This window comes from Bos indicus, chromosome 21 (genome assembly GCF_029378745.1).
Source record: "Bos indicus isolate NIAB-ARS_2022 breed Sahiwal x Tharparkar chromosome 21, NIAB-ARS_B.indTharparkar_mat_pri_1.0, whole genome shotgun sequence".
Classification (NCBI taxonomy): domain Eukaryota; kingdom Metazoa; phylum Chordata; class Mammalia; order Artiodactyla; family Bovidae; genus Bos; species Bos indicus.
In genome coordinates this window covers 65,262,460-65,283,885 of record NC_091780.1, presented here as the reverse complement: position 1 = coordinate 65,283,885, position 21,426 = coordinate 65,262,460, and the positions used below count along the sequence as shown (strand labels likewise).

General features: G+C 59.7%; 1 protein-coding gene across 4 annotated transcripts; it reads left to right on the top strand.

The window, feature by feature from the left end:
* The first annotated feature begins 6,663 nt into the window (after window positions 1–6,663).
* On the top strand, window positions 6,664–21,063 carry SLC25A29 (solute carrier family 25 member 29). Of its 4 annotated transcripts, none has more exons than XM_019983757.2 (4): window positions 6,664–8,126; window positions 13,241–13,284; window positions 16,283–18,309; window positions 19,029–21,063. In XM_019983757.2, the coding sequence occupies exons 3-4, from the start codon at window positions 18,106–18,108 to the stop codon at window positions 19,761–19,763; spliced, it is 939 nt and encodes a 312-aa protein (XP_019839316.2). In that variant the 5' UTR covers window positions 6,664–8,126; window positions 13,241–13,284; window positions 16,283–18,105; the 3' UTR covers window positions 19,764–21,063. The 4 variants fall into 4 exon arrangements, with proteins under 4 accessions (XP_019839316.2, XP_019839318.2, XP_070631818.1 ...); XM_019983759.2 differs by having other exon boundaries at window positions 6,665–8,126; window positions 18,226–18,309; XM_070775717.1 differs by having other exon boundaries at window positions 6,670–6,783; window positions 7,003–8,126; window positions 13,241–18,309.
* The last annotated feature ends 363 nt before the right edge of the window (window positions 21,064–21,426 follow it).

Here is a 21,426-nt window from a genome sequence, read left to right as displayed (position 1 = left end):
GGCAGCAGCTCCAGGTGCACAGGCTCCTTAGGTGTGGCTCACCGGCTTACTGCCCTGCGGCACGAGGGATCTTCCTGGACCAGGAACCTAACTCGTGTCCACTGCATTGGCAGGCAGATTCTTAACCACCAGACCACCAGGGAAATCCACCTGAACTATTTTTACCTATCATGCACTTTGCCATTTTGGCAGGATTTGGAAGGGCAGGGATGGGGGCAGTGGGACTTCCAGGCAATGAGTCCAGAGTGGGACACTGGGCCAGCTCCAGAGATGGGCATTTCCAGAAAATGAGGCTCCTTGGCAAGACTTGGATGAGTTCAGGAGACTCCGGAGTCACCTGGCTCACTCTGTGACACTCTAAGCCTCCGTCTCTTCATCTGTAAAATGGGACAGGAGACAAATTTGTACGCTCAGGGGCTTGGCGCCTGCCACGCTCTGCCTGCATCCCACGACGCCCCACTGGGGGCTGCAGCCCACACAGCCACAGGCGGGAGCTGAGGCTGCACCCACCTCCGGGTGGGGGAGCATCTCTAGGGTGTAACTGGTTTGCAGGGTGGATGACCCCCCACCTCAGACCTCCCAGACACCCTGGCCTCCCTCTGACATCCTGAGGGGTTAGGGCCCTGGCTCCCAGGGTCTCAGGGTTGCAGAGCATACAACAGGGCGTCCCCAGCCTGTGCCTCCACTGGGGCAACGGGGCCAACAGGAAGGGCTGCCCTCAGCTCCCCCGCCCCCATCCCCCCCAGGAGCGGTGTCTTCATGTCTGAGCTCAGCACAGAGCTCCAGGCCCCTGGAGCCACCCCCGTGTTACAGACGAGGACACCGCGGCCAGAGAGCAACAGTGACAGTTAGGGGAAGGCCTGGAATTTGAGCCCAGCGCTGCCACGGGGGACACTGATTAACGTGACCCCGAGACTCAGTTTCCCCTATCTGCAAACAGGGACGACAGCCACCTGAAGCAGGGCTAACGCAGGTAAGGACTATGAAGGCTCCCCGGCACTGGTCATCAGACGGAGCAGAAGCGACCCTTGGAGTGCCAGCCAGCAGCCTCAGGCCTGAGCCAGCAGCCTCAGGCCTGGGCCAGCGGTCAGGTGCCTCCAGCCCTGCCCTGTCCCCACCCACTCCCTGGCCCGTCTCTTCCGTTCCCAGATGCCCAAGCAGTAACTTAAGCCCTTCTGGTCACTTCGTGCAGCCCCTCCTGTTTTCCAGGCCCCTGTGACCCCTTCAGCGATGCACAGGAGGCATCCCTGGGGCCCACTGGCTGGGAGGTTCTCTCCAGGACAAGGTAACCTCTGACACCACGAGATCCAAGGCCCCGGAGGGTGGAATTGAGGAATGAGGCTCTCGTCAAGGCAGGGCCTGAGGCCTATCGGATCTGCTGATCTGGGAAGGGAAGATATTGACCGCTGTCAATAATTCATTCCTTCATTCCAGCACACACCTTCTTGTGCAAAGCCCACGCAGGCATCCAACAATGATTCAGAGGCTTGCCCAGCCTCCCTGCAGCCCTGGCCTGCCTGGGGAGTACATGCCTTCTCTGGTACTGCCTGAGAAATTATCCCCATGAGGAGAAGCCTCTGACACCAAACATTCATGTCTCACAAGTTCTGCAGGTCGGGACTCGGGACCAGCGTAGACGTGTGGCTCTGGCTCAAGGTGTCTCATGCTGAGGCCATCTTAAGCCATCAGGGGGGCTGGAGGAATCCCCCGTCCAGAGTGACGCACTCACAGGGCTGTTGGCCAGAGGCCTCAGTTCCTGGTCTCATGAACCTCCCCATGGGACTGCCCGCATGTCTGCACAAGAGGCCCAACGTCCCCCACAGTCAGGGGTCCCAGAGACAGCATGGTGCAGCTATGGTGTTCCTGAAGGGGGAGACCCCAATCACAGGCAGAACTGGAGCGCCCGCCGGGGGGTGGGAGGCCGTTCCCAGCATGGCCAAGACCCGCAGGCGGGCAGCACCAGGTAAGGCTGAGAAGTAGATTGTCGGGACTGGGGGAGGCGCCTGGAACACCCTGGCTGGAGCATGTGGACACGGCTCATTGGTGCGGGCACGGCACGTCCAGCGGAAGCGGTGGCTGGGTGGGGCAGAGGCTGGGGAAGGATGGGAGGTTGGGACAAAGTATCATGGAGCCAGCTGGGAAGCAAAGGCAGGCACTTCTTTTTAATTTTTATTCTTTTTGCTACACCATGCAGCATGCGGAATCTTGGTTCCCTGACCAGGGATGGAACCCGGCACACTTTAACAGGAAGTGCCTGAGGGCAGACTCACCCGGGACCAACCCCCACACACACACACGCCCACCCCCAGCGCCAACAGACACTCAAAGGGGTGGCAGAGGCCTGCCTGTGACCCTCCCTTTGGACAGCAAAGCCCCGAAAGGGCTTCATCTGGGAGGTGAGCCTAACCTCCCCCCCCGACCCCCACCGGGAGCAAGGCACGGCAGCCAAGAGTCAGGCACCCAAGGGGGCCGAAGATGGGGCTGTGGTGGGGGCTCCAGGGAGCAGAGCCCAAAGGAACAGGACTGGAGATCATGGTGTGGGCAGAGGGGTCCATGCCCCCTGCTGGGCCACAGATGACTGCCCGAGGCTGGGTCGTCAGGAAGCCACAGGAGGAAGGAGGAACACAGAACTAGCGAAGGCCTGTCCCACCAGAAGGGTCCTGGAAGGGGAAGCTTGGGCTTGGGTTCCAAGAACCACAGCGGGCTCCTGAGTTCCAGGAGGCCCTTCTCTCAGCCCTTTCTCTGTCCCCTCCATTGCTCCCCAGGGCACCCGCCTGCCATCCCAACACACATTCCCTGCCCGGGGCAGCGCCCCGCCCACTCCTGCCCCGCTGCCAACTGCACCCACACGGCCTCACCCTGGCGCCCCAACCCCAGCCCTGAACAGGGGCACACTGCCCTCCTCTGGCCACTGCCCTGGGTGCCCGCTCATGCTGCCCGACAGCCCCGGACCATCTGCTGGTCCAGCCATCCCCCCACCATGACAGCGGGTGCCCCCAGAGGGCACTGCCCTAGGCCTGGCCGCCACCCCACCCTGCGCTGACCCAGGAGCATGACTCCACGAGGCCCGTGGGCAGCAAGCACACCCCATGTCCGCGCTTGGCCGAGCCCCTCTGCCCTGACCAGTCGAGCCAACCCCAGCTGGGGTCCACCTCTGTGGCTTTCTGGGTCTGGGGCACCCCCAGGCTGATCCCGTTAACTCTATTTTTACACCAGAAGCACTTGCCGCATCTATTTATATCACGCTCCTTCTTGAGTTTCTGGTCATATCTCCATCTGGCCAGAGCCTCCCTCGCTTCGGCCTCTCGGTCCACCCCCTCCACGGCCAAGTGGGTGCCAAGCGAGTGGAGGCCACACCCGCCCTGGGGACTCCGCCCCAGGGACCACGGTGACTGTATCCCACTGAACGAAGGTGCCAGAAACCCACACGGCGTGGTGGCCCCTTTGGGGCTGACGAAACTCAACTGAGACATGAACTCTGTAAAATCCACCCAATAGGAGAGCACTGAGCATCTCAGACTCGGGAGGGGCCACCAGGACAGGGACTGGCTGTCCCCAGGTGGTCTCAGGCCCTCTCCCCTTTGAGGCACAGAGCCGACTCACTCACCAGGGAGGCTGAGTTACTCCCAGAGTGGACCAGACCTGAGGCCGGAGGGACATCCAGATGGAAGACGTTTATCGGCAGGGAGAAAGACTCGTGGGGCGGAGCCAGCTCATCAGCACCCAGTGCTGGGTCCAGGTGGACCCCCTGGCACAAAGCCACCCCCACCCCACCCCACCGTGTTCCCTGCAGGGTCTTCCACGCAGCCAGGAGGGGTGCAAGTGGAGACTGGAAAGCAAAACTGAGCCAGAGATCCCTGAACCTGTCCTGGGAGAAGGTCTCCATCCCTGAAGAGGCCGGTTTCAACACAGGTTTTACCCCCACCTGCTCCCTGAGGCCGAGGTGGGGCCTTGAAATCTGCACTTTTAGCTTGTCCTGGGAGACTCCAATTCCAGAGGTCTGGGGGGACCCGTGGCCACAGGGCAGGACAGTCCAGAGCCCAGGTCCCCTCACCCAAGGGTGCCTGCTCACCCCCTGCTGTGTGCCAGGCCAAGTTTAGTGTTACTTAAAGATGATAAGGTCCCCGCCCTGGTGGAGCAAACATTCGAGAGGAAGAGAGATGTTAAACATTTAGAGGAACATGCAAAGTCATTCTAGGAGCTGGGGCAGAACAGGGCATGGGGTGGGGTGGGGGGCTCCGCAGCCAAGCCCCTTTTGAGGAGCTGAGAGTTGAGCAGGGGCTTGAGCCCTGGAAAGGACTATACCAGGCTGGGAGGAGGAGCGCACCCCGCCCCCACCCCGGCTTGGGGACACAGCCAATTCAAAGGCCCTGGGGCAGAATGAGCTTGCAGTTGTAAGGGTTCGGCCAGGTACCTCGGGCTCTGAGCCTGGGTTTTATTCCAAGTGGGGGGTGTGGGAGGCAGTTAACAGCCCCACCCTCCCCACCGTCTGTGCCCAGGAGCTTTGGAACCTGTTCCAGTGGCTCCCATCCTAAAACTACACCTGCCCTGGCTCCCAGGCCCACCCTGCACACCCTCCAGCTGAGCCCAACTCCCCACAAGGTCTACAGACCACCCCCTACCCCACAGGCCCTGAGACATCTCAAGCTCCAGCCTTGCTCCCCACCCAACCCCGGGGGCCAAATAGCCTCCCACCACTGAATTCAACAGATTCCAGGGTGAGAGACTGCTGTTATTAATTTTCCCACACCCAATCTGTCTTGTGTCAGGAATTACAAACGCCCTGCAAAACAAAATCTCTGTCACACACTCCCAGTGACCCGGCCTGTCCCCTGCTGCCCCGTGGCATGTTTCCCCTCCCTGCTGCTCCCTACTGCTCTGGCCTTGGGCCCCTCCCACTTCTCAAAGGCTGGGGTCTGAGTCCCCCTGCAAGGCAGCCTCCCCAGGAAGGGTGGGAGGGACCCAGGGCCCTGTGGAACCTGAGAAGTTTGAAAAAGCAGACTGTTGTAATCTCAGGAAATGAAGCAGAACAGATATGGACCCCAGCAGCTGATGTAATGACGCAGGCCCATTGCCTACAAGCTCATTTCCTTGGCTAAGGCATCTTCACTTCTTTCGGGTCTCCCTGCCAGCTGCGTGGGAGGCCCTGGAGGCCAGGGAGGTGGGTCTTCTCTGTGCCCACTCCAGGTGCAGAGCACCACCCAAGTGAATGATTCTCAGGCAGCAGGAATCACTTTTTTTTTAATGCATGATTCTTTTCTTTTAAAAAAAATGTTACTTGGTGGCGTCAGGTCCTAGTTGCGACTCTCGGGATCTTTCTTTGAGGCACATGGGCTAATTGCAGCGTGCCAACTTGCTTGCCCTGCAGCATGTGGGATCTTAGTTCCCCCATCAGGGATCGAACCTGTGTCCCCTGGGTCTCAAGGTGGATCCCTAACCACTGGAACCAAGAAGTCTTTGAACGATTCTTTAGGGAGGGGCGGCTTTCAGTGGTTTAGTAAGCCAGCAGTACACACACCCCAGCCCCTACCAGTGCCTGCCTTCGCCGCTTCCTCACTGCTTCCCCAAACGCTGTTTCCAGCAGATTCTGGGATGCACCAGCACCTGCCCTGGGGTGCTCCCGGTTGGAGGTCGACCCCCAGCACCCACCGTGGGCACACCTGCCCCAGAGCCCACCCTTCTACTGCTCACCACTTGCTGGACCTCTGTCCCCAAAGCCAACAAGCCTCAGCCTGAACACTGGCTCCCCCAGTCCAGCCCCTCTCCAAGTCCTCCCTGCAGGGTGCACAGCTCACCGCCTGCCTGAAGTGCAGGATCCAGGATCCATCCCACTGCTACCTCTGCGGATCCCCCGCCTGGATGCCTGCAGGGTCTGCCCAAATGCAGCTTTCCCCAAGGAGCTTTCTAAATACTGAGTGCTCATTGTGTACCAGGCTGCTGGGCTGGCCCAAGGACAGGAGTCAGGGCTCATGCAAGCTGCCCCAAGCACAACATTAACTTAAGGCACTTGTGTTCTCTTTGTCTCCTTATTAATCGGTCCATAAGAATTTTCTGACTTACTGCCCTGTTAAGGTTCTTGACTCTCCTTCTCAAACCTCCAAAAACAGATACGGAGGCTGCAGGCATCTGTGCTTTCCCCCTTGAGGCCTCAGCAACCCAGGGACCCCTGTTCCTAGAGGTGAGTCACCTGGATGTAGGTTGTCCAGTTTAATCACTGTGACTTCAAGGCCTCCGGCCAACTCCCACCTGGGTTTTCGGTCTGGGCTTCTCCTAGGGCCCACACCCTTTCCTGGCTCATGAGTCTTGTCAGAGGCTGGTGATATTCAAACCCAGGCCTCCAGACCCCTAGTTCAGGGCCCACCAGCCATCACAAGCACTGGACTAGGAGTCAGCAGACCTGGGTTTGGGTCTCAGATCAATGGATGTTCTCTTTAGATTCTAAGAATAAAAGGAAACCATGCGGAACCATTGGATTTAGAGTGGCCCCTGATCACCACAATAATTAATGCACCGGACAGGTATCCCCTAGTAGCAAGTATATATAATCTTTAAAACCCGTCTGTGAGGTATATATCCATGGTAACCTCGTTGTCGATTTCAGAAATAGTAACATGCAAATAAAAGAACTGTGTGATCTGCAACCCGGAAACACCGGACTGTGCGTCCTGATCGCAAGAGCATGAAGGAAGTTGGGCGAAGGCCTGAAGTTGTCATCTGACTCACGGTGAGGGAGAAAGCGCCCGGCCAAACCGAGTCCAAACCGTACAGTCCGGACTTCACGAGGTGCTGGAGAAGGGCAAGTGGGAGTCTCTGACCCGGACGCTCCCCAGGGAGGGGTCCTTGGCCGCGGCCAATCCCAGGGATGGGGGAAAGCGGACGCGGAGCAGAGTCGGATTCTGCTCTTTCTTAATCCACCCCCACCTCCCGCCGCCCAGCTACCTGCGTAGACCGGAGCCCAGCGCCCTCCCACTTGGCCTTCTCACATACCCTCCCCTCCGCCAGGCGGTCCAGGCCCCGAGGCCTTCCAGAGCCGCGGTTTCGTGACCACACCGCGCCCGATCTGGCCTCTCTCGCCCCGCGGCTCCAGGACGAGTCCAGGAACCTCCCCTTCGCACAGCTTTCCACGGCTCCCCAAGTTTGCACCCCGAGGTCCTGGCCACGCCCTTCGCCCCGAGCGCCGTGGGCCAGGAGGCCGGGAGCCCCAGGCCCACCGGCCGGAGGGCGCACAGACAGGAGGCGTGGGGGTGAAGACTCCCCCGAAGGGGCGTTCCGCCGCTCGAGGAGTGTTACAATTAGTGTTCCAGCCTGCAGGCCTTGGAGGGTCCCGGCGCTCCACCTCCGTTAACCGCGGCGCGTCCCCATTATGCAAGCAAGGACCCTGAGCTTGGGCGGTGGAGTTGGGATCTGAACCAAGGCCCCAAGGATCCCAGGCTTCCGGTCCAGAGCGAGGGCACGCCACCTCCCGCCCCGCTGATCCGCGTCACGCACGCCAGGAAGTTCCCAGGCTGCGCCGGCCCGGGACTCCCCGCAAGCACCAGCCCCACCGTCCCGCCGCGGCGGCGCACGACCGCCTTCCTCTCCGCCCGGGGCGGCGCGGGCGGGCGCACGAAGCGCATTCTTTGTCTGCAGCGCCTCCGCACCTCCCCCGCCCGCCGGCCGGCTACGTGGCCCCGCCTCGCCCGCACCCTAGGTCAGCCCGGCCAATGAAGCGCCGCGGCGGCGCGCGGGGCCCGGGGCGTTGTCCGCGCCTCGCCCGCCCATTGGCTGAGCTCTGCCCCACGCCCGAACCCCGGCCGGCCGGCCGGAGGGGCGGGACGCGCGGCCCGAGGTGAGGGACCACGGGCGGCGCACGGAAGATCGGAAAGGCCGGCGAGCCGGCCAGCGAGGGACAAGCGCCCGGCAAGGAGTCGCGCGCTGAGCCGCCGCCGCCGCTGCCGCCAGACCCCAGCCTGCGCGGGGCTCCGTGCCAGAAGGCAGCGGCCAGGCCGAGTGCCAGCCCAGCAAAGCACGGAGGGCCCCCGACGGCGACCAGCCCGGCGAGGGGCCAGCGAAGGAGGACCCGGAGGAAGGCGGCTTCACCGGGGACCCGGCAATGGCGCTCGACTTTCTGGCTGGATGCGCTGGGGGTAAGGAAGAGGGCGGGTCCTGCCCGGGCGCGCGCGGGGGCCGGGGACGCCCGGTGCCCAGGGAGGAGGTGTCCGGCCTGGGAGGCCAGCTCACCTGCGACCTCTTGGTCCCGCGGCTTGCCCTGTGGCTGAGATTTCCTCCTGTGTAAGATGGGTTAGCTGTGCTCCTGTTTCACGGGATTCTTGTGGGCGTGAATTGACATCAGGCCCGAAGGGCCCCTAGGGCGCTGTCCACCAAGGCAACTGTCTTTTAAGTCTTTCGCAGCTCGTTCGGACGAGCGATCTGGGGCTCGGGGACATTACCGTGGCTGCCAGGGGACCGCCAGAAGGATGCCCCACCACCCTCCTCGCCGAGGCCAGCGGACGGCGAGGCTCCGAGCCCATCTCCCTCATGCCGTCCCCCAGCCTGCGCCGACTCGGAGCAGGGTCCCCTCCCTGGGCACAAGAAGTTTGAAACTGGCTCCACCCCGTTTCCCGCATCCGTGTGGGTGGGCTGGGGCCGGGGGCCACCGGACGACCCCCTAGTGAGATGGCTTAAAAGGCGTGGGCCTGATCCCTGGCGCCTAGTCACGCCTTGGCGTCCCGCCCCCTCCATGCGCGGCTCTTCTGGGGAACAGACTGGGGGCGAGGGGGGGGGGGCGGGGAGCGGGGAGCCGTGAAAGTGAAAGTCGCTCCGTTGCGTCCGACTATTGGCAACCCCATGGCCTATACAGTCCATGGGATTCTCCAGACCAGAACACTGGAGTGGGTAGCCATTCCCTTCTCCAGGGGATCTTCCCAACGCAGGGATCGAACCCAGGTCTCCCACGTTGCAGGAGGATTGTTTACCAGCTGAGCCACCAGGGAAGCCCCTGGGAACGGGCAGAGTAGGCTTGAATCTTCGCAGGATCTACGTCTTGGGCTCACGCGTGCATGTCCCCGATGTGGGGCACCTTCCCTGAGGCCGGGCTGCCCCACAGCGCTGAGGCCCTGTGTGTCCCCCCACCCCACCCCCGCGGACCTTGAGTCCGCGTTCTGTCTGGGCTGGCTGTGGCCTGTCCGTGGGCATCCGGCACTGGCACTTCCCTCTTTGGCCTTTAGTGTCTCTGTTTTTTCTTGTAGAGTTAATTTATTCAACAGGTATTCACTGGGAGCCAGGTTTAGCTGTCAGGGACTCAGCAGGAAGAGGAGTGTGGAGAGCAGCCTTAGGCACATAAACCTGTGTGGTGCTAGCTTCCTGTGAGGCTGATGCAGAAGGGAGTGTGCTGGGAAGTGACCCAGACGCTTACCCAATCAGGCCTCCAGGCCCCAGGGCTTTCCGTCAGGTTTCTTCCAAGCCCAGTGCCAGAGGAGACAGGAGGGGCCGACCTCGATGGACCAAGCTGTCCGTTTCCCCCTGTCCATTCCCCTCTCTGCTGTTCCCGCCGCCCCGCGGCCCCCACCCCCCACCCCCGCCACCTCCAGGGACCTCCCCTTGTGTCCTGCCACCAGGCCGTGGGCTCCTCCGGGGTGGGGGGTGGGCAGACCCTTCTCTACCCCTCCCCCAGTGGGCGCTCAGTCCCAGGGCCAAGGCCCCTTTGCAGCTTCTTGAGGAGTGTGGGTTCTTCCCCCAGAGAAGCAGGATTCCTTCTGTATTCACACAGGTGTGCTGGGAGCCGTGGGGTTTGGGGCGGGAACACTCTTGGTAAAGTCAGACCCATCCCTCCAGACACACACAGTCAAGTCACCCTGGGCTGTTGCTCACCAGGGCCCCTGCCCATCCTCACCACGCCCAGCCGGGAGAGATCCTGGCCGCGTCCTGGGTTGGCGAGCAGAAGGTACTCCACGGCCGCCACACCTGTGGTCCTACCTGGGCCCAGGTGAACGCCTGGGGCTAGAGGTGCCTGTGCTTCCCCCGTGGTGTGAACGGAGATGGGCGAGGGTAGAAGGGACCCTCTCTCCTGGTGTTACTTGACCCAGGAGAAACCTAGGCCCTGAAAAGTGCAAGGGGGCAGCCAGGCTCGTCCCTTCCCCCAGGCTCAAGGCGCTAGGGACAGTGACCTGACTGTCCCAGGCTCAGCTTTCAGAGCAGAGGGGCCGTCCAGGAACCATGTCCGGGTGGCACCCCGAGCCTGGGCCCCAGAGGTTGTCTGGTTTCCTTGGGTTTGAATGGCTCTTCATTCAGTGTCCCGGGAGGAAGAGGGTAGATCCCTTCTGATTGGCTGCGTGTGAACCACGTGTCCAACCTCCCCCTCTGGGAGGCGGGGTGGGGCCTTGATTGACAGCAGCCCTGAGGCCTTGCAGGGGACTGGGTTAGAAGGGTCTCAGTACCGACTTCCACTCCCCCAAGAACTAGAATTTCAAATTCAGAAAATTCAAAACATGAAATGAAAACGGGGGTGGGTCTCAAACGATCAAAACAAAGTGTGTCTTGAAGACCAGAAACCCAAAGGTGGAAGAGCTGAGGGAAAAGACAGGCTGGGGTATGTTTTCACCCACCTGTGAATGTCAGGGGTTCCAGAAGGAGGAGGAGGTCTGGAGGTGATGAGTAGGATGAATAAATAATAGTGGAAATTTTCTCTGATCAGAAGTCTGCTGCGTGAAAGGGCTGAGGGCGTACCAGCCAGAGTTCTTTAAAGAAAAAAAGACACAACCTTGGTATCTCCTGGTGATATTCCCAAAATCTACAGATAAAAATCTCAGTGGCTCTCTGACAGAATAAATAAATTATTGACAAAGGTGAACAGACACGCTGCCGGCGGATGTCTCATCTGTGGTGCTGGAAACCAGAAGATTCGTGGCTGTGGCCAGAGTTAATGGCCTGGGCTCAGTCCTCCCGAGAGCTCAGGACTGTCTTTCCTGATGGCATTAAAGAAGCAGGTTTTGCAGATGAGGGGGAGTTCAGATGTGTTACATCTGAGGGTCGTAATCAAGAGAGGCTCCAGGGATGCGAGTAGAGACCCCAAGATGGAATAGCCCTGGGTCTCGTGGGTTTTGAAGGTGAAGGTCAGTGGAAGATGGGCAGGGTGGGAACGTGCTTGGGGGTAAGGTGGGGAAGTAGGGTGAGAGAAGGCCTCCTACTCTCACCCCATGGCGGGGCGGTGATAGTTCTTAACCCTGTTTCTACACGTGGGTTCCCTGATAGCTCAGTTGGTAAAGAATCTGCCTGCAATGCAGGAGACACTGGTTCAGTTCCTGGGTTGGGAAGATCCCCTGAAGAAGGGAAAGGCTACCCACTCTAGTATTCTGGCCTGGAAAATTCCATGGACTGTATAGTCCGCGGGGTCATAAAAAGTCGGACATGACTGAGCGACTTTCACTTTTAAGGTCTGAAGCATTAAACAAGGTGAAGAGGACATTATATAAGGATTAAAAATACAATATGTGAAGAAGCATAAAAACTCCTATTTACTTGTGGACATCCACTAACGCTGGTAACCAGCTCTGATGGGGAGCAGGAGAGATGAGTGGTTAAGGAGGGCTCCAGGCTCAGAAGGTTTCGGTCCAGATCTCGGCTCCACTACTTACTGTGTGGTGTGGACATACATCACTTTTCTGTGCCTCAGTTTCCTCATCTGTAAAATGGGCTAATGGTCCTTTATTTACATAAGAGGGAGGGTTGGTACACATACAAAGCTAAGAATGGTAACCAGCAGGTAGAAACGTGACTGTGACCCAATGAATATTAGCCTGTTTAATTGCTCTATTATACATTGAAATATAGCAATAAATACAGTAATAAATCATCAGTGCAATGGACATGAACTTGGGCAAACTTCGGGAGATGGTGAGGGACAGGGAAGCCTGGCGTGCTGCAGTCCATGGGGTCACAAAGAGTCGGATACGTCTGGGCGACTGAACAACAACTTAGCAATAAAAGCAGTGCTGTAAGACGCACACGCGTGCAGTTCCAGGGAGGACAGCATGCGAGTCAGTCGGGCAGTTTCCTGACCTCTCTGAGCCTCACTGTCCTTCCGTGAAGTGCCTAACAAGACTGCCTGATTCACAGGGATGTTGTAGCCCACACAGCACACAGGACGCTGACAGGTGCTCGTGAGCCATTCGGGGTGGCAGGGGCGGCGGGGCTTGTCCTTTTTTGGGATGGTGAATCTTTACAGGTCTAGACTGATACATAACCAAGCGAACAGGGTCACAGGCTGCCACCACGGGCACAGCGTGGCTCCCGTGCAGGGCCGGGGAGCGGTCAGCCAGCAGCCTCGATGCCTCACGTCCGGGCCAGCACTCTGGGACCAGGGGCAGCCCTGGGGAAGTTTAACTCTCAATCCTGTACAAGTGCGGACAGTAAGGCTCAGACGCTGAGTCCTATGTGGGCTCAGCCAGCTGGTAAATGACAGAGCGAAGACTGAAAGCTGGGTAAGGGGCTGACCCCAAATCCAGAACCCCTGGAGCGCCTGACCACGCCAGGCATTTGGAGCGATGGGAACACCTGAGAAATGGCATTGACAGCCTCTCAGGGGGCACCTTCTCTCTCTTTTTTTAACTTTTTATTTTATATTGGAGCATAGCTGATTAACAGTGTTGTGAGAGTATCACATGGACAGTGAAGGGACTCAGCCATACATATCCATGTACCCATTCTCCCCCAGACCCCCTCCCATCCAGGCTGCCACGTAACGTTGAGCAGAGTTCCCTGTGCTCTACAGGCGGTCCTTCTTGGTCATCCATTTTCAATACAGCAGTGTGTGCACACGTCCATCCCAAACGCCCTAACCATCCCTTCCGCTCACCCTTCCCTCCGGCAACCCTAAGAGCATTCTCTAAGTCTGTGAGTCTGTTTTGTAAGGAAGTTTATTTGTATCATTTCCTTTTGGATTCCACACATAGGGGAAGTCATGCAGTATTTCTCCTTCTCTGTCTGACTTACTTCACTCAGTTGACGCTCTCTAGGTCCTTCCACGTTGCTGCGCCAAGGGGCACCTTCTGTTGTCCCCTCCAACGGGCAGCCGGGCGGAGAGAGAGTCACCAGCTTCGAGTCTGACAGATCCTGGCTTGACCTTGGGACGGCCACCCTCCCCTCGCTCCACCCAAAGGATCAAGGGGCTCCCGGGATGTGGCAGGCACATCCTTGCTGGACCCAGGCCCCACATGGTGGTTTCTGAGGCATCTGGGTCACAGGCTGTCCTTTCTCCCCCCAGGTGTGGCAGGCGTGCTGGTGGGACACCCGTTTGACACGGTCAAGGTGAGTCTCATCGCCGTTTTATCCTCAGGCCGTGGTGGAGGCTCAGACATTGGAGGGAGGCTTGCAGGGTTGGGGCGGCAGGATACCCCTTTCTGGTGACCATCTCAGGAGCCCCTCAAGGTCCTCCCACAGGTCAGAAGGTAGAATCAGGCTTCTCCCTGATGCCCAGGTGAGCAGCGGCCTGTCCAGCGGGCCGTCCCGGCCTTTCCTCCCGGTCTGTTCCTCCATCTCCCAGCTGGGGCTAAACTTGGAGGTCCATCCTGATGCTTGATGGAGGGACTGCCCAGACGTGGGGGCATCCACCCCGTCCTCACCCAGAACACCTCCAGACTGCTTCCTGCAGGCAAGGATTCAGAGAGAATTGTAGAGAAATCACACATCAGCCTTTCCCGTGACTGCGATCCCCGCAGAGTGGTGGGCCTCGAGGCTGACACATTGCCTGGGCATTTCCCGGGGGGCTGCAGAGTACAGCTCTGGGGAGGCGCCCTGCTCCCCCCTCCGCGAGCCCATTCCTCCGCACGGTGTCGGGTCCCGGGTTCCCTGACGCCTCAGTGGAAACCAAGAGTTCCAGAGTTCAGGATTCCCGGTTAGAAACTCCCAAATAAGATCTGCCCTCTGTTGTTGGGGGTTTTATCCTTAAACTAGCCAAGTCAGGCCCCTTCCTTGCGGGCTTCCCTGGGAGCCCAGTGAACCGCAAGCAGTGGGCCCTAGGCCAGACCCTGTAGCCCGCTGAACCCTGAACTTGGCTCCTCTTCTTCAGGGGCGAGGGTGGAGCAAAGACAAGGATGTCACCCTTGTGTAGGCAGGTTTGAGAGACCCCCGTCTCCTCCTTTTTCAGGAACCCAGGTGTCCCTGGGCTGATAACAGGTCCTGTGAAGTAGGGCTGCGTTTCCTCCAGCACAGGCCCCAAGCACTGTGCTCTGACCTTGGAAAGGTCTGTGCCAGGAACTCCCTGGTGGCCCAGTGGTTAGGACTCTGCGCTTTCACTGCTGTGGGCTGGGGCCCCATCCCTGATCGGGAACTAAGATCCCCCAAGCCACTCCAAAAACAAACAAAAAGAGGTCTCTCTCTGGGCCTTGCGCAGCTAGCTTCAGGCCCCCTGGCAGCCCACCTGCCAGTCACTTTACCTCCGGGCCAACTGTTCTTCCTGCACAGTGAGGGGCTGGCGAGATTTCCCACAGCCTTTGGGCCCGGCACTCAGCAGTGTAGTTTGTGCTGGATTGAACTGTTAGTTCCAAAGGGCATGGGATTCCTTCCATCCCAGAAGGCAAGGCCTGGCTTTCTTGCCATGCAGCGGCCCCCGAGTCCCTCCAGGGCTGGCCACCCCTCTGCCCAGCTGACCACCCCACGGCACCTGCCCAAGGGCCAGAGCAGCCCAGGATGGCCCTGCAGGGTCCACATTACGCTGTGCTTCTGCACTGTGGTCCTGTGCTGTGCGTGCCTCTCAAAGCTGCATCTAGCCAAGAAGTGTCTCTGATTCACTTCCTCTGCCCAGCTCTGCAGAGGCTTCTTGGGGTGCCCGTCCCACCCCAGGTCAGTCCCTCCAGGCTGCGGACCACTTTGTTCGGGTGCCTCCAGCTCCCTCTGAGCTCCTGAGCCATGGCCAGCGCCCCAGGGGTAGCCTGAGCTCAGGAACCTGTCCACCGCTGGGTTCCTGCCCTGTCCCACCTTACCTGGCACCTGGAGGTGGTCTTTGAGGAAATCCATTTGTAACTGTTTTTGTTTTTCCCACTGTGGCCAACCAGCATCACCTCTGCGCAAACCTATCTTTAAAAAGCCAAGCCTTTTATTCCGAAGGGGGAAAAAACCCCACCCCTCGCAAGTCCCCACTGTCACCCAAGCTTGTGACCCTTCTTGTCCACCGCCCCCCGCCACGCGCTCAGACACTGTGACCTTGTTCTGATTGGACATTGGTTTAATTTAATGCCAATGGCTTTTTTTTTTTCCTGGCTGTTGTCCATTATAAAAGTTAAGCATTCTTGGGACTTCCCCGGTGGTCTGGTGGCTAAGCTTCTAGTGCAAGGGGCCTGGGTTTGCTCCCTGGTCGGGGAACTAGACCCACATGCCACAACCAAGACCTGGCACAGCCAAATAAATAAATATTAAAAAAAAATAATAATAATAAGCATCTCAGTCAAAGAAAACTGGAAAACGCTGGTTTTTTTTTAATGTGTTCTAATTAAAACACATACATACACACTTTTTTTGGTTCGCTTTCTATTACAAAAGTAATGTAGGGTGTAAAAGAATGTTCACCATAACAAACACATAGAAACAAAACAAAAACAAAACTAGTCCTTTATGTAGCCTTTCCCCCAACCCTTGTTAATGGTTTCTACCAGAAAACAGACATGCACACAGGCCCATATATATTCCTGGTTTTTGGCAAAAATGGGATTTACCTGCCAGCTCTGCAAGTGGTCCTACCGCTGAAGCAGACCACTGGGGAAGTCCCAAGAATGCTAAACTACACGCCTGGGAGGAGAAACAAGGCGCCCCTCACCAGAAACCCCCTTCCCCTCCTAACACCTCCGCCCTCCCCTCTTCTAGGCGGCCAGCTCCCTAACTCTCATCCACGGTCCAGTTTTCCCTGTTTATAAACCTCGTGAACTTGGACCCGGGCTTCCAAGTGCGTGAGGGGACGCCACGTGGCAGTGCCATCCGCACATCTCATGACTGCCACCTTGGCAGTGTGTCCCCCCAGGTCCTTGGAACTGAAATTTGAGTCCAAAACGTGGTTCACCTCTGTGGCGCCCAGAACCGCAGCCACTGCCCTTGGGCACAGCGCCTTCACGTGTGTTTCTCTGGGCAGGTTGTCTCCTGTCCCGTGGATGCCACTGTGGCAGTCACCAGGGGCGCCTGAGCCCTCTCTCACCAGGGAGCAGCCGGCCCCGGGTGGGCGGGGGCGGGGAGGCTGGGGGCTGGCCTCGGGGGTCCCGGGCCTGGATGTGATGTTGAAATTTTGTGTTGCTTTAACTGCCTTTACTTTCTGAGCTAGGGGCTGTCTCCGTCCATAGCAAAATGTAACTTTGTTGTAGATGAGCGTAAGCCTCATCCCGGAGAGCGCTAGTAAGTACAGACCAGGGGAACCCAACGCTTCTCTTCTCTGTCCAAACCAGGCCCTGGGCCTGGACCCCGCCCCACCACCCCCACCCACCAGACTGCCCTCCCAGACTGGCAGGGGCAGGGAGGGTATGAAATGAGCTTGGGTCCAAGCACAGGTCCCGGGGTGGGGGCCCTGGGGGCTGGTTGAGAAAAAGTAGCCCCGTCTCGATCAGGGGTTCTTTGTGCAGGGTCTCCCAGCCCTGGGGGGGAAGCTGGGAGCCTCCTGGGGTTGGTGTGTAAATGACCAACTTTTCCAGGGGTGGGTCCGTCAATCTTCCAATGAGATCCTGCTACCCCCAAGTGTTAAAAACCTCAACTCTAGATTCTGTAAGGCTCGGGCCACATTTTACCCCACACTCCCAGATGGCGGGTGCCCATCCCAGCCCCTGGGGGTCAGACACAAAGGGGAGATCCCCTGCAGCCTCTCGTGGGACCCGAGCTGGCCCAAGCCTGGGCATGAAACCAAGTCCAGCCTGCTAAGATGTCACCAGGGTGTCTGAAAGTCTGAGCCACGGAGGGCAGGGCCCAGCTCCGCTTCACATCATCTCTGCTGACACGGCCTCCTTGGTGCCAGTGTCAGGGGCCACAGGAGGAAAAGCCAGTCCTCCAGAGACCACCAGCCGTCGAAGGGGAAGTGGGAAACCTCCCATCACAGAAGCAACCCAAGGCAGAGCTCATGGTGTTAAGATGCCCTCGGTGTTCTTGAGTGGCTGCGCCTTTCTCCTCCGAGCTGGCAGCCAGGGTGAGGAGGGGTGCTGGGGTGGGCAGCGGCCTCTCAGAGCGGTGGTCGCCAGCGTTGAGGTCCCTGTGTGCAGACGTGAGATTTCTTTTTTGCTTACAACACATTTTTTTTCTATAAGTGCATTCGCCAGCACCCTCAACCCCACCCTGGCCCCGACCAACACAGCCACTCATGTCCCTGGAGAGGACAGCCTTGACCGAGTTGCAGGATCTCTCTGAGCTTCAGCCTTCCCATCTTTGAAACAGGAGTGACCCCAACCCCACCTTGGCCAGTGATCACGTTGGAGCCCCTCTCCACTGCCCCGCACAGAGGGGCGCTCACACCACGGCCAGGGCTGTAGTGGGGTCATGTCTGAGTCAGAGCTGAGCCTGGGGCCGAACCTAGCTCACCCGCCTCCCCCAGACACAGGAAGAAAGGATGCTCCCGCTCTGACCCTGGGTAATGAGTATCAAGGACTGAGATAAGCTCTCTGTGGACAAAGACTGCTTTCACAGCGAGGCTCTGGGCCGTTGGGGTCTGAGGGCCCCCGAGCTGCAGACGTGGTCCCAAGGAGGCGGCCAGCAGCTCTCCAGTCGCTGCTTTACTAACTCATGACCACTGCCCTCCCTAGGGGCCACCGGCAGAAACCAAGGGGAAGGCCCGCAAGGACAAGGCTCCTCGCTGATAGCACCCCGTGGGCATTCCCAGCCCCGACTCGGAGAGCGCGTGGTGGGGTGTTAAGCCTGGACACCCCTTGGGCATCGGCCAGGACTTGCTTCTGGGATGGTGGGAGGTCTTGGGAGATGCCTTAGGCCCCACTGTCAGTGCCTTGTGTGGAGATAGTGAACAGGGGTCTTGAGGACCCCCACCCCTCTGCAGCTGGCTGTCTCTGTGACTGTTTGTCCACGGACAGCCCTCCCTAAAAATGGCACAGACACCCAGCCTCCCTCCCTGGGATTCCAAAAGCCACAGAAAGCTCCCTGGCTTCCTGCCTCATGGGTACAACCTCAGGCCTCCTGGCGAGAGTCTCCCCGGGGCTTCTGCGTGCCGGCCCCAGAGAGCTGGGCACTCTGACTCCACGCAGCCACCGTACTTACCCTGGGCCCTCCTTCCAGGTGCGGCTTCAGGTCCAGAGTGTGGAGAAGCCCCAGTACCGAGGGACCTTGCACTGCTTCCAGGCCATCATCAAGCAGGAGAGCGTGAGTGCCTGGGGGCCATGGGGGTGGGGTGGGACGCCGGCCTCAGCCTTGCCTCTGCAGTGGTGCAGGCCTGGACCACAGAGGCTTCCCTGACAGCTCAGTTGGTAAAGAATCCATCTGCAATGCTGGAAGCCCCAGTTTGATCCCCAGTTTGATCAGGAAGATCCACTGGAGAAGGGAAAGGCTACACATTCCAGTATTCTTGGGCTTCCCTGGTGGCTCAGCTGGTAAAGAATCCACCTGCAATGCGGGAGACCTGGGTTTGATCCCTGAGTCAGGAAGATCCTCTGGAGAAGGGAAAGGCTACCCACTCTAGTATTCCGGCCTGGAGAATTCCGTGGACAGAACAGTCCATGGGGTCGAAAAGAGTGGGACACGCCTGAGCCACTTTCACTTTCACTTTCTCTCACTGGCCCACAGGAGGTGGAGCAGGGCACCCCGCCTCTGCGATGCTGTGGTCCCTGGACCACAGAGCTGGGAGAGGAGGCGGTGGGCAACTCCGGGGCACATCCAGACTTTGGGAACAGGAGGGTGGGCGTGCCCGGGCCTCTCAGATTGAGGACCTGGGTTCTGATCAAATTCTGCTTGGTCCTCATGAGCAGCTGAGGTGGGCCGAGGCAGCCGCCACCTGCATGGAGGGTCCTGGGTGGAGGTGGGCTTGGGCAGCTCTATAGACTCCAAGCGGGAGCGCACCTGACGCCTCTCCGTGCGCCCCGCAGGTGCTGGGCCTGTACCGAGGCCTGGGGTCGCCGCTCCTGGGGTTGACCTTCATCAACGCGCTGGTGTTCGGCGTGCAGGGCAACACCCTGCGGGCGCTGGGCCGGGACTCGCCACTGAACCAGTTCCTGGCGGGCGCGGCGGCCGGGGCCATCCAGTGCGTCATCTGCTGCCCCATGGAGCTGGCCAAGACGCGGCTGCAACTGCAGGAGGCGGGCCCAGCGCGCACCTACCGCGGGCCCCTGGACTGCCTGGCGCAGATCTACCGGCAGGAGGGCCTGCGCGGCGTCAACCGGGGCATGGTGTCCACGCTGCTGCGCGAGACGCCCAGCTTTGGCGTCTACTTCCTCACCTACGACGTGCTGACGCGCGCGCTGGGCTGCGAGCCGGGCGACCGCCTGCTGGTGCCCAAGCTGCTGCTGGCGGGCGGCACGTCCGGCATCGCGTCCTGGCTCTCCACCTACCCTGTGGACGTGGTTAAGTCGCGGCTGCAGGCCGATGGGCTGCAGGGCGCGCCGCGCTACCGAGGCATCGTCGACTGCGTGCAGCAGAGCTACCGCGAAGAGGGCTGGCGCGTGTTCACGCGGGGGCTGGCCTCCACGCTGCTGCGCGCCTTCCCAGTCAACGCCGCCACCTTCGCCACCGTCACCGTGGTGCTCAGCTACGCCCGCGGCGAGGAGGCCCGGCTGGAGGGCGATGCTGGGTCCGCCGCCCTGGCCCAGCCCTCCAGCCTGTGATGCCCCCGCCCCACCTTCCCCGGGGCGGCTTTTCCAAAATGCAGCCCAGACTGTTCCAGAACTGTAAGTGGCTCCCGCGCCGATCGCCCTGCCCCAGACACCTGAGACCCCATGGACTGTGGGCTCAGTCAGACCTGGGTTGAATCCGCTCCTCGGCTGTGTGGGCCTTGGCCGCAGTATTTGACCTCTTGGTTTTCTCCACTGCAAAATGCGGAGCCTGTTCCCCCTGTTGTACCGTCAGGAAGCTCAGAGATGCTGCCTGTGGGACACCCAGCCTGTCACTGTTACTGGCTTCTGGACTCTTCCAGAAGCCCAGCCAACACTCCAACCCTTCCCTGGGATCCTGGCCACACCTCCCAGGGGGAGGATCTCTGAAGACCCACCAATGGGCTTGCCAGTGATTCATTAACTCTGAACTCCTCCACCTGGCAGAGCTCCAGGGACACTTCTGGGCCACCTGTCCAGTCTGCCTTAGGGACAGAGGGGCAGCTCGAGGCCTTCTGGGGTCCCAGAACCAAACCCTCTGCCAGCACACCCCAGCTTCTCCAAGCTGCAAGGCTGGGAATACCCCTACTCCTTCCACTCCCTTTGGAAGGTAATCTGGGGACCACTAAGAAGCCATGGAACCTTCTGGAAGTTCTACATTAGCTTAGGAGCTGGGGTGGGGGGGCAGGCACAGGTCAGTGGAAGGGGAGATCTCTGCAGTTAAACAGAGACATGGCAAGGGGGAGTCTTTCCACTCTCTGGGCCTCAGGCTGCCCATCTGTAAAATGGGAACATGACTCAGCTGATGTCTTCGGCTCAGGCCCACTGCCAGCAGCCGGGGTTCCCCAAGGTTTGCAGAGGGGTCGGCAGGGAGAACCCTGTGGGATCCCTGAGCCCTGTGGGAAATGGTGTCTTTCCCAGGCAGTCAGTCTCAATGCTCTGTGTTCCCATGAGTCCAAGCGGGGCCTGTAAGTGGACACAGGTCTGACCAGTTTGGGCCCCTCCAGGCCAAAGGGCATCTGCACCCACATGACCGGGGCCGTCACTAGAAGCCAGCCGGTGGTGTGAGCTCCGGCAGCCTGGGTACAGCTGGCACATCGTGGCCGTGAGACCGGACAGGGAAGTGAGTGCTTTCGCACAAGTTGGAGGTGACTGCGTCCTCCACGGCGACTGGAGTTGACTGGCCCTACTCCTGGGAGGCGGGCTGTGCTCAAGGAAGCCAGGATGACCCTCCCCCCAACCCTCCCCCACCCCCACGTGGCATCATCGTCGTACAGAAACCTCCAAGGGAATAAAGTGCTCTTTGTTTTTTTAAGAGAGTGAGGTTTCATTTGTGTATCACAGAAGAACGGGGTTCACCCGTACCCCCTCGCTGGAGTCAGAGGGGCCAGCTTGGTGGTTGGCCTGACCTAGGCCAGAGACAGGGCACCTCCAGACCCTCAGTTTCCTCATCTACAAAATGGGGCTAATGGAGGCATGAGGGGCGGACCGAGCGAAGCCCACAGACGTGCTGCGTGCAGCCTCGGCCAGGCAGCGAGCGCGTCTCTGTGTCTCTTGTGACCCAGGGAGGGGAGGCCCGGTCCCTGCCCAGTGGGAGGGTAGGCAGGGCAGGCCCTGTGTGCCTTGAGCTCTGTGGAAGGACTGAGGTGGGAGGGCTTCGGGTACCCTAGCTGAGGCC